Source organism: Anabrus simplex, chromosome 4 (genome assembly GCF_040414725.1).
Source record: "Anabrus simplex isolate iqAnaSimp1 chromosome 4, ASM4041472v1, whole genome shotgun sequence".
Lineage (NCBI taxonomy): Eukaryota > Metazoa > Arthropoda > Insecta > Orthoptera > Tettigoniidae > Anabrus > Anabrus simplex.
The window spans coordinates 402397031-402409846 of record NC_090268.1 but is presented as its reverse complement, the minus strand read 5'-3'; the positions used below and the strand labels follow the sequence as shown (position 1 = coordinate 402409846).

At 39.5% G+C, this 12816-nt stretch overlaps 1 protein-coding gene across 1 annotated transcript in view; it reads right to left on the bottom strand.

The window, feature by feature from the left end:
• Positions 1–12816, bottom strand: part of LOC136872297 (A disintegrin and metalloproteinase with thrombospondin motifs adt-1) — a 142720-nt gene that overhangs the window by 12413 nt on the left and 117491 nt on the right. Inside the window, exons 14-15 of the mRNA XM_068227419.1 lie at positions 3752–3863; positions 3511–3668 (exon numbers count right to left, since the gene is read on the bottom strand). Of these exons, the coding sequence (XP_068083520.1) occupies positions 3511–3668; positions 3752–3863 (270 nt within the window). The remainder of the gene's footprint in view (positions 1–3510; positions 3669–3751; positions 3864–12816) is intronic.

The window sequence follows — 12816 nt, the reverse complement described above, 5'->3', positions numbered from 1 at the left end:
ATGACGCCTTAGTTTTTCAGCTGGACTTACCTGTTCGTTTCCAAGGCATTCCCATTCCTTGTTTCACTAAAATATGTATATTGTAGTTTAATATTATTTCCCTTGGGGTTTGCCTCTGGTAGTTCTGTATCACTTGAGGTACGCTAGACTTTGGATAACCTGTAAATTGCATTGTACTACTGCATTGGTAACTAGATGTATAGTTGTTTTGAAATTTGAATTTACCCTGCTACGAAATAAGCTAAGGATACCACTGAACTTATAGCTCGTAACTTCGAATGTATTTGTAAGATTATTTTGTGAATAATATTTTTCATATCTAAGGATCACGGGCATTTATTTCGGAATCCGCTATCTAAGCCATGTCCATGCCTTCGGTAGGTTCCCAGCCCTTCCATCTTCCCGTTTTGTCGTTCACTAGTTGGCCCTACTGATAGTTACGTACTTGTTCTGTTGGAGATCTGCGTAATGCTAGCTACTGTTTTTCCGAGTGTGTAGTGTTTTCTTATATTGTGTATTGTACTCTTACCTTCCCCTTTTAACTCGGTTTGTGCCTTGTTTTGTGTTACCCCTGTAGTAGAGGTAACAATGTTAACTAAGTAATCTATATTACATCATACAGTATTGAATAGATTGAAAGTGCTTTTCTAATTAAAAATATATATAAGGACACCTAAAGGCCTCTCACCGCATGGTCCCTTTGGAGTGGAATTCATTCCAACTTTATATAGCAATACTGCCTTTTGTAGTTGTCACTGATGTGAACATGACTGTACTTGACTACCGTGTTAGGAATGTAATTAGTAATTTTGTGGTACCATGTAACTGTACATATTTGTTTTTTCTGTGTTACATTTGTGCATTTTATTTGTGTTACTGTTCTACTGAACAACGCAGTGCCAGAGGTTTTGTTTTCTTTCACCATCATCACAATAGCTCCTCCGTAAAGACCTAATGATAATAGTTTCATGTGTCTATTGCTAGCCTGGTGCTGCCCTTGTAAGAAGACCCTCGAACGAGGGTGTGCAGCATCTGCCGTGAATGGAAAACTGCATGTTATTGTGATCAGGATAGTCTTAATTGGGGTGTATGATTGCAGAGATGTTGGAGACACAAACACTCAATTCCCAAGCCAAGGGAATTAACAATTTAAGATTAAACTTCCTAACCCAGCCTGGAATTGAATCCAGGATCCTCCAGACTGAAGGCCACTACAGTGACTACTCAGCCAAGGAGACAAACATTAAAGTTAAAGATTGTTGGGGGGGCTGAGAAGAAATGGATGTACATAAACTGGAATTGATGAGGAGAAAGCCTATGTATTTTAAGACGGCACTGTATGAACATGTGAAGATTCTCTTAGTCCTTGTGTTTCTATTATGTTCCTATCTTCCTAATCATGACTTGATTTGACACTTGTTTGTTCCTCTCCATTATTTATATTTCATATGAAAAGTGTGAAGTAGTGTGAAGACTAAGATAGGACAAACAAAATGGTTCAATGTAGAAACAGTACTTCGTAAAGGAAGGGTATTATCCCCTCTATTCTTCATCACAGCCATGGATGAAATCCACAAGTGTGTACATTAAAAAATGGGAAGCAAAGAGACAAAGTCCTAATTCTTTGCAGAGAATATAGTAATATCGAGAGAACATAAAATGGAAGTACAAGAACAAGTTCTGTATGGAATCAGGAGATGAAGACATATGAAATGAAGTTACGAGGCGTGTTTTTTAACTAAGGGTCGTTTTGTTGTAGACACTAGTAGTTTTTGCGTGCTCGCTGTGACGAGCGCGTGCATCACGTGCCGTGTGCCGGCATGCCTCGGGAACAATGGTACTCATTTGCAGCTCTGTTGCTAACCTGTATGGTTCTGTTCTGTGCTTGCTCAAATGTTCAAGATTATCCACTCGCCCGCCCCGTGTGAGGTTCAGTCAGTGATACGGTTTTTGCCAGCAAGGAACCTGTCAACTACAGATATCCTCTGACATATTTGCGAAGTGTACGGTGCTAATGCTACCGTATGAGTGAAGGTAAGGTGCGAAAGTGGGTATGAGACCTCAAAAATGGCCGTGACAAAGCCCATGATGAGGCCCGCTCCGGTCACCCATCTCTGTTCACAGACGATTTGGTGTCTTCAGTTGAAGCAAAGATTCATGAGGACAGACGCTTTACAATAACAGCTCTCTCAACAGTGGCAACCACTGCAATGAGGATGACGAAGTGAAAACGGCTGTGAACTCTTGGTTATTGGAGCAGGCGGCAAGTTTCTATGAAGAGGGTATTCAAAACTTAGTTGTAAGGTATGATAAATGTTTAAACAAACTTGGCGGCTATGTTGAAAAATAGAGTAAATTATATAAAATCTGCAAATAAATAAGGTGTTTGAAAATCGTCTTTCATTTTGTAGTTATTTTCAAATGGCCCCTACTTAAAAAACACGCCACGTAAGTGTGGAGGAGGGTAAGACAATAGTGATGATGAGAGAAGGAAGAGGGAATATTGAAGAAAATGGAAGACCTTTAAAGTTGTGAAAAGCTTAAAATATTTGAGGAGTATACTTGCACAAAATGGGAAAATAAATGGAGAAATTGAAAAAAGAATCCAACAAGCCAATGGGTTTTACCAATGTGTGAGAGGTATAGCATGGAACCAGCACGTCCCAGAGAAGAAGAAATAAAGAAAAATCTGTACTCAATTTACTACACACCAATTTTGACATACACACTGGACACATGGACATGATGAAAGCAGAATCCAAGGAGTCAAGATGAAATTCCAAAGAGGAATAATTAGGAAGACACGAAGGGATAAAATCAGAGAGAGAATTGGAATACCTAAACTGCAAGACATGATAGAGACCAGTAAGCTGAAACGATATGGATACATGATGAGAATGGAAGAGGATAGAGTTCATAAGCGAGTATTTACAGAGAAAAAAATAGAAGACAACAGGGAAGGCCCAGAAAGAGGTGGATGGATACAGTGAAGGAGAGTATAGAGAAGAGAGGAGTAAAAGTAGAAAAAATATTGGCAGAAGGAAGGGAGTGGTGGAGAGTGAGAAAACTGGAGGTCCTTGATTCGCAACCCGACCTGGAAGATAGGAAATGGAAATGAAAAAGATTTAGATATAAAGAGGTTGTTGTTTGCTGGACTCCAGTCCATATGCAAAAAGTTAATATTTCCTCTGTGTTACATTTTCACAGTAGAATAATATAATCTATTGAAGAGGACAACATCCTCAGCCTTCTTACACATGTGTATTAAGATGACATCTTAAAGGAAACTTTCAAATTCTACATTAATGTAGTTGATTGCTATGTCATGTAGACTGCAAGATCTAGGAATGGATATGGTTAAAAATTAATTTTCTTTCTTGTATGCTGTCTTATGTTATAAAAAAGAATACATGATAAATCAAACAATTATTTTACGTTGTAACACCATGTAGGTTATTTATGAGGTTGTTCTGGAATAGCTGTTTATATAAAGGGATGTATTTTATTTACCAGACATTTTCCATTGACACAGAAAGCTCTCTTGTCTGGGCTACCACGACTACAGTCAGTTCCAAAAGGGAACCAACCATCCTCTCCATTGACCAAGTAGAATCTGTGGTTGACTGCATCATCCTGGCAAGCAACACGGCAGGGACGGTCTGGATCCTCTGTAGATAGTATACATTAATTAGTTAGTTAATGTTTATATTAAAATTTCAGAAGTTCTATCACACAAAAATATGTCACTCACGTGCCACAGCAGAGATTTGCATGCCGAGCCCTGAGAGACGGCGCACTCGTTCTCGGTATTTGCTGCAAACTGTAGTTGCATGCTCAAAAGGTGTCTTCAAGCGTCCGCAACCCTGTGAAGAATCACACCACGTATTTTATATCTGAGATAGTCTCCTTTATTGATGAAAGCACCCCTCAACAGAAAATTTTTCTCCTCTGACGATAATCAAATTAACAATTGATGTTAAAATTATAATTATAACTCAGGAGTTTGCATTCACTCATGGTTTAAGTATATATGTACAAAAGCAAGATCAAACAAAAAAACAGTTCTTGAATTGTCTGGTATCAAGACCAATCTCAAATCTTGTCATATACCATATTTTCTTGCATAATTAACACCCCTGCATAATTTACGCTTCTCAATATTTTTGGGTCCAAATTGGAGAAAAAGAAATGTTCACGTATTTGACTCACTCACTTGTTGGAACATCCATCAGGCAGCTTCGGATACGTTTCGAAATTAAGATGTCATCTACTCAAGTAGGAACTTCCTACTGCGAAAGCAGGCATTCCAAATACAGAGCAACGTGCTGTTATTAGCCGGCAGGAAATCACACCGCACTAGTTCAGTGAGGGAACCATCCCAGAAGTGACTAGTGACGCTCTATTCCAGTCTGGTACAAACATATTTTACGAGTGTTTTGGGTACAGGACATTTTGTGATCTCAAAATTGCTTGTTAGTCTACAGTGAGCAAGTAGGTATTCGAGTAATACTGCATCATATAAACTCGCGGTGATTAGTTACCCCGAAACGTACGGGAATAGGGCAGCGGGCCGCAGGTATTTAGTGTCCGAATGCAACGTGCGCTAGCGCGGTAACAGAGAAGTGCACTTCAAGCGACAACAAGTCTCGCAAAGCAACGTTGGATAACCTGTTTCTCACAAAATTCTGTATTTTAAAGAATGAGAAATAGCCACTGCACATGGAATCAGTGTCTCGGATTTGAAGGTTAGCCACGACTGGATAATTAATTTTATGAAGGGAAATGGGCTTTCTCATTGACGAAGAACAAGATTATGCAAAAAAACGAATGCTTTCAACCAAAAAGTAATTGATTTTCATACTTTGTGATTGAGAGGCGTAAAGTGGAGGAATATTTGATCTCCCAAATAGGAACCTCAGGTCAGACGCCAGTCAGTTTCTATATGCCACAAAGTCGAACAATCGATAGGAAAGGGACATCGAGTGTTATTGTGTGCGCTACTGGAAGCGAGAAACTGTTGCTTATGCTATTATACAAGGGTGGGAAATGAGCAATGAGAAGTGGGGTCACTGAATTTAGTTTTCAGTTCTCCTGCTAGGATCGCCTTTCTTAGACATAAGTTTTGAATGTCTTCTTATGTTCAGTATGGGTCTTGTGACAAGTGCTTGTGAAAATTTGCTAATGTACAGCTAATTATGATACTTACGGAGAAACCACATGTTCTGAATGTTGCTTATCATCCATTTTTGTTGCTGTGCAAATAATCATGAATATCATGCCATGATTGAAACATTTTAAGAAAATTTATGGTTTCATTGAAGCTGTTCCTGGTACCAATTTCTTTTGGGCTTACTTTCTCCAAACTTCTTAGGCCAGCAATTGTGTCTGTCAAGAATATTACTTTAGCCCTTGCAGCGTTCATCTTTTCCAAATTTTTAGGGTATACTACTTTCCTAGTTAATCTCTGCACAGGTTTCACTACCAATAGTTTTTTCAGGTGATACAGTTTGTTCGCATGTTCTGCAGTTACCAGGTTACCAGGTTACCATTTACTTTAAAATTTCTGCTCACGTGTTGTGAACTTACATTTCTTTAAATATGGCCAGGGTCAAAACTGAAAAATATAGGACTGCTGGAATCTAATGGGTGCTGAAGTTGATGTACAAATTCTGCCTCCTTTCCACACAAGGAGTGAAACGTGGCCACATTCACTTGACAATTGTCTGTCACAATGCGGATGACTTGGAATACACAGTCTTTAACAACCTATAAGTTCTCACATGTTAATTTGGCTAGTTGATCTCCTGTCAGGCTGTGTGTAAATGAATATGACACAGGAATCCTGTAATGCGTGGAAACATCTTTGAACATAATGTAAAGCAATTTATTGGCAAGCTTATCTTCAATACCGACAGCATCTCCCTCTACATAAGTCATTCCAAGAAGTTTATCCAAATTCCTGTCATAGACCAGCTTTGATTTTATTGAGAAAGGATACAACTTCTCCCATGTAAATATGTTATTATAAGCTTTGTAATTTCCCAACTTTTCAATATAGTAACATCAATATCACCGTGTAGCTGTCTTGTCAATACTTGATCATCAACCAACGGCAGATATTATTGTTATGCACATTGGCACTAGACATTGTATACTTTCTCCTCAAACTGCTTCCATGTAAATATGATTATAAGCTTCGTAATTTTTTAAATTTTCTAATAGAGTAGCGTCAGCGATTCATGTCAGATTAAAATGCCATATGGTTTTACACTTTAGTGCTGACTACTTGTATCTTTTACCTTAGACTGCCCCCTTTTAAATATGTTAATATAATCCTCTTTAACTCCATATTATTAATGAACATTGTTTTTCCCATTGAAATTTAGTAACATTTCCTAACATGTCTGATAGCGTAACGTCAATATTTCATATGAACCACTACTGCTGGACACTGTCAAATATCCTGTGATCTTACCTATTGGTGCCAGTCATTTATCTTTCCCATAGACTGCCCCGATGTAAATATGTTATTACTGAACATTGTTTTTTCTCATTGACTATCCCAACTGTAATATGTTAATATTATTCCTTAGTATTTATAATTTAATTACAAATCAGGTACCTGATTTATGCCTTGAGGTAGTACTGTGACTGATGATGCCTTCAATGATAAGGCAAAACATGCCTCATATGGAAATAAAGATAAATTCCTAATTGTTTAAAAAAGTTTATGTATTGAATAGGTGATATTATAAACTAATTGTCATCCTACATTACGTAAATATGTTGTTAATTTCAGTCTCTAAATTATAATCACCTGCAATAGCACAAGAAAACTCATAAAAGTACAAAAATACGTCTTAACATGCTCATGAACGTTCGAATGAGTACTTCGCCCGCGCAATTTTATGACCAAGAAGAGTGCACCTAGTGGCAAAATGATGCATTTCACAAGCCCGAGAAGGAACCAGTTTCACAACCAGCGGGGCCTTGTATTTCCCAGCCTTGTATAATAGCGCAAGCAACGCAAAAAACAACGACGTACTGCAATGCTTGCTGTAACAGCTGATGGCAGAAAGCTTGCACCTTACATTGTTCTAAAATGAAAAACAATGCCTAAAGTAACATTTCCTCGAAGGATCCACGCTTGTATCCAAGAAAAAGGGTGGATAGACACGTCACTCGTACAAGATTTGGCTTCATAGGTTGGTAACGCAGCCAGAAAAATGAAGTTATTCACTTTCTGATTGTTTCCAAAATCAAACTATCAGTTCGATATCCACCCTGCAATATTCAGGTGTTCACGTGAATTTTGAACAAGTCAGTGCGATCATTGTTTAAAATAAGTAGTTATTTAATGTCACTGAGCAATACACAAAGATCAAATATAAACAGGAATTTGAATGTACCGCTACTGTTAGTAACAATTCTGAGGTGGGGTGAGCGCTTCATTCATTCCATTCCTGACCTCGTCGAATGATTGGAAACAGGCTGTGGATTTTCATTTTCAATAATAATCACATCATCGTATGGTCTCAGTTACTGTGGTGAGACCTTTTGAAGTGGGGCCACTTAGGCAGCCTGCCTAGCAATTTCAACATGATTATGTTGCTATCTAGCAATGAAAGCAGATTCTGCAGAAACAGATACTATGTCTGAGTTGAATTTGTGGGGTGATGCTGAGTGCACCACCACAGATCTTAAACATGTCAACAATGACACGGTGTGCCGAGAATTTTGACAGTCCTTGAAAAATTGACTAGCAATTAGTCGCCTCATACGACAGGCAGGGAATCCCACAAATTTAGGATCATGAATCAGATGATCTTCTGCTGATCCATCGAGGCAGATATCAAGTGCAAGAAAGGTAACAAGAGACGTGTAAACATGAGTTTTATAAAAGTGCAAAAGAGAGAGGTAAGTACTTCTTTAGTTTGATGCTTTCGTGGTGTTTAATAATAGATGTGATATTACTGTATTTTGCTTTTATGCTGTGTGAAAGAAATATTCTGTTGTAATGAACAAAAGTCCTTGCCCATTCCTCATTATTTCTTTGTTATGTGTATATTTGTATACAGGGATCCCCCAGGAAGTTATTGTTTTAAGAGGAAGTACAACTAGGCAACCATCCTCTCTTAACACTAATCAGAAAGAAAATGAAAGTGGTCCAACACTTTGGAAAATGAAGGTATCAGGAAAAGGAAGGGAAGAGCCATCATCATCTGGAGCATTTTCCAACCACAGGCTGGGTCTGCTTGGAACATAAGCCTCTCCATCGTTTTCTGTACATTCAGACATCTATCCCTTGGTCTTCCTCTAGGTCTCCTTCCCTTCAACTCCATTTCTAACATCTTTCTCGGTAACCTCTCTTCTCCCATTCTCTTAACATGTCCAGACCACTGCAGCCTTGATTTTTCTATCTTTTCCTGTAGGGGTACCTCATTTACCATTTCCCAAACTCTTTCATTTTTTACTCTGTCCATTCTTGTTAAACCTATTTGACACCTTTGAAACTCCATTTCCACTGCTTGTATTCTACTTTTATCCCTCTCCATGAAAGACTCCCTAGGCCTCACAAACCTAATACCATGGGGATAAGAAGAGAAGAAGAGTTGACCATGTAAGGACGGATATGAAGAATGAAAGTGAAGAGCCTGACACAAGTAAGAGGAACAATGCCAGACTCAGAACTAGGTGAATTGTGGTCGCTAACCCATGTTCGTAAGCTGAGTGCCCGTGGTCCCCCATTTAGTCGCCTCATATGACAGGCAGGGAATACCATGGATGTATTCTATCACCTCCACCCACAGAGGGAAATAATAGGGGGTGGGGAGAATCAAAGGGGACATGTGTTCAGGGACCCAGAGGTTTAATAGATACAGGGTATTATTGGAAGCCCAGTTAAAGAATACTGATTGAAAGCATTCACATATTTCACAACATGACTCTTGATCTGCATTTTATAACTTTTATGATTGTGTTCATCTTTGATAATTACTGTGTTTGAATTCTGATTACTCAAGATCAGATGTTTTGGTTCAGCTAATATTGCATTGAAATTTTATCATTCTGTTTCTGAGGAAAGTTATGGTGTGATTTTGTGACTGTCAAAGTGAGAAAATTCAGGATGTCACATACCATTAAATATGAACCTTCTCTTCATAATCTGCAATGGAACAGTGAAAAATATTCAGGATGCTGTACTCAGACTTATATATACTCTGATCTGAAGAGAAAAATTATATATTTTTTTTCTCTTAGGAGTATTTGTAAGTCAATATGGAATCTTCATGAGGTTTATTATGTGTAATCAGACTTAGAAAGTTATTATTTGATGTCAATATTAAGTAATAATTTCCGTATACTACTTGTTTTGAATAATAAGCCCGCCTGGTAGACGTGATAGTTAAGGTTCATCATGACTATATGGTTTGATGCCATGGTTCGCCGGTTCAAGTCCCATTGGTCAAAAAAAATCACCATCAGAATGTTGACTGGCAAGGTAAGAGACATGGTGATATACAATTTGTAATCACTAGATGTCCATCTCGTTGGATGAATGGTCAGCGTACTGGCCTTTGGTTCAGAGGGTCCCAGGTTCGATTCCCGGCCAGGTCGGATATTTAACCTTCATTGGTTAATTCCATTGGCTCGGGGGCTGGGTGTTTGTACTGTCCCCAGCATCCCTGCAACTCAAATGCCACACATAACACTATCCTCCACCACAACAACATGCAGTTACCTACATATGGCAGATGCCGCCCACCCTTATCGCAGGGTCTGCCTTACAAGGGCTGCACTCGGCTAGAAATAGCTACACACACAAAAAATCACTAGATTGTGTGCCAAAAGCCTGGTTCCAATTCCAAACCTCTCCACAGAGTTCATATGGAATGAGGGCACGTGACACTGTTGATGGTGATTCATCTATTGGATGGAGACATTAAGCCTTGAGCAAATCCCTTGATGCTATTTGACAGGAGAAGGCGTTATGCTGGCACCAGGTTTCACCTTCTCCCTTCCTGTTATTATATATCACATCATTCATTTCATCTCGTTAACTCTTCTGATGAGGTTGACATGAGGTTGACTATGAAGATTCATCTCACTTAATACCTGACCCCATAGAGAAATGGGACGAGGGTTGGATGTACACATACACTTGTTTTGAATAATGTACACTCGTGCTCATAAAAAACAGAACACCTTGAGAGGCTAGAGATAGGAAGTTCATATTCACAGAACATGTTCATTAGTACGTTCTGCAGAAACGATTAGCATTTCAGTCACCTAGGTTCAGTATGTGTCCTGTTGCCTAGTACTGATAACTTGTTCTGTGGAGTATAGCCATCCATTCTGCATTCACCTGGATCCACAATTCATCTTTGGTGGTTGGCATTGGGTCACAGCGCCACACCCGTCGTTTCACCATATCCCACACTTTCTTGATTGGCGACAAGTCCGGTGATCGGGCAGGCCAGGGCAACAGTCTGACATCCTGTGAGAACAAGAAGGCACATGTTCGTGCAGCAACATGTGTGGTCATGCATTGTCCTGCTGAAATAAGGCATCTGGGGTGTCGTGCAGAAAGGGTATGGCTGCGGGTCACAGGCTGTGATTCGCATAGGTCAAACTGGTCACAATGCCCTGGACACGCACCAACTGTAATTTGTGGTTGTACCCAATTGTACCCCACACCATAAGGCCTTGAGTTGGCGCTGTATGTCTTGTGTGAATGCAGTCATTGTGATGCCTCTCTCCCTGTCTGCGGCGAACCAAAATGCGGCCATCATTTTCAAACAAACAGAACCTTGATTTGTCCAAAAACACTATCTGCTGCCATTCCTGTCCCCAGTGACATCGTTCCATGCACCATTGCAGTCTAGCATGTTTATGCACATCAGTCAAATGTAGGCAGAGAAGTGGATGACACGCCGGTAACCCACACCGTAATAAACGGTGACAGACTGTCACTCCTAATAGTGTATGATGTGTTACACTATTCCACTGTTGCGCCAGAGCCAAGGAGGACGCAGATCTATCCTGCAATGCCATTCGGAGAAGGTGTCGATATTCTCGGGGGGTGGTCTGGGTGGTGGACCAGACCCATCTCGTCGTGTTCTACGGCCTTCTGTGAACAATTCTGTACACACCCATTGCACTGCCGACACAATTCATCCCACACAAGCAGCAGTTTTCCAGATGGATGCATCATGTTCTCTCATGCCAATAATGTGCCCTCTTTCTAACTCACTCATTTGACTACGGTTCTTGCATACATCTGCGAGGCATCCTGCATGTCTGCTCAAGTCACACTGATACATTACCTTCAGTTTATAGCGACAACAAGAGCCACAGTCACATTCTACCAGTCAATCGTGGTGCGCTGATATATCAATGTGGACCTTTAGCACAAATTTTATTTGGTACCTTTTGGTGAAGTTGAAGATGAGGGGGTGTCCCATTTTGATTTGTCATAGGTCCAAGAATTTATGTGGGTGACCCTGTTTGAACATAATGTCATTCTCATGAGTATATTTCCTAAAATATGTCTATATTAACCACACACCTCTTGGTATAGAAGAGGAAGTTTCCCTAATGCTTCCACAACTTCTGACTTTACCTCCCATCTCTGCCATGAGACACTGCTACTTTACATACATGTGCTGTTCCAGCAGACTTACAACATTGATATTTGATGAAGATTGGAAGTGTACTGACTATGTACTCCCCACCTGCTGATGCCTTTGAATGCCATTGCAATGCAGTACTGTTGAGAGGTACTAGGTGCTGTACTGTTTCATGGACACATCCTTAACAAGTCTTGGGATTAGGTGGAATATAAACGTTCCCATAAAATTAGAAGAGGAAACCACTGCCTTGTGGAGAAGAGGGCTCTTCAAAGGCCAAGGGAGTAAACCCCAAAAGAAAATAGTCAGATGCGTTAGGCTTAGCAGGTCAACAGATGAGGAAATTTGTACTTGCTTTCAACTATAATACAAGCCTCAGATGGAAGTTTAAAAATGGAAATGGAACTGACAAGTCTCTGGCTGCAGTTACTCAATATGATGGTAATGCTGATGTTTGTGCAAGTGTTAGATCAGAGAACAAAACCCGATTTGGAACAATAAATATTTTAACAATGAATGGGAAGGAAAATGAATTGATTGATCTAATGGAGAGACGAAAACTTGACATCCTTGGATTAAGTGAATTAAAATGAAAAGGGAAGGGAATGGAATGAAGAGACCGAGAAAGGGGTACACCTTGTACTGGATGGGTAACAGTAAAGAGAATAAAAATGGAGTGGGATTTGTAGTGCATCAGAATGTTGAACCAATAGCTGAAGTTGAGTATGTAAATGAAAGAATTATAATAATGCACATACATGTAAACAAGGAACTATTGAAGATAGTACAGGTGTATGCTCCACAGACAGGATGTAGCATGGAAGAAAAAGAAGATTTCCTCAATGAACTGGAAAAACATATTGTTGGAGATGGGATCATGATAATGGGAGATCTGAATGATCATGTGGGAACTGATAGAATGGCATATGAGAATGTTCTGGGCCCATATGGGTATGGTGATAGAAATGAAGATGGAGAGAAACTGTTGGACTTTTGTATCAGAAATAACCTGGTAATAAAGAACACATGGTTTATGATGAGGAATAGCCATAAGATCAGCTGATATAGTTGGGATGGACAGCATGGAACACTCATCGATTTTATAATAACAGACTGAGAATGGGGAAGATACGTCATTAATACGAAGAAAGAAAGAATGGAAGGTGATCATAGATAATTAATTGCG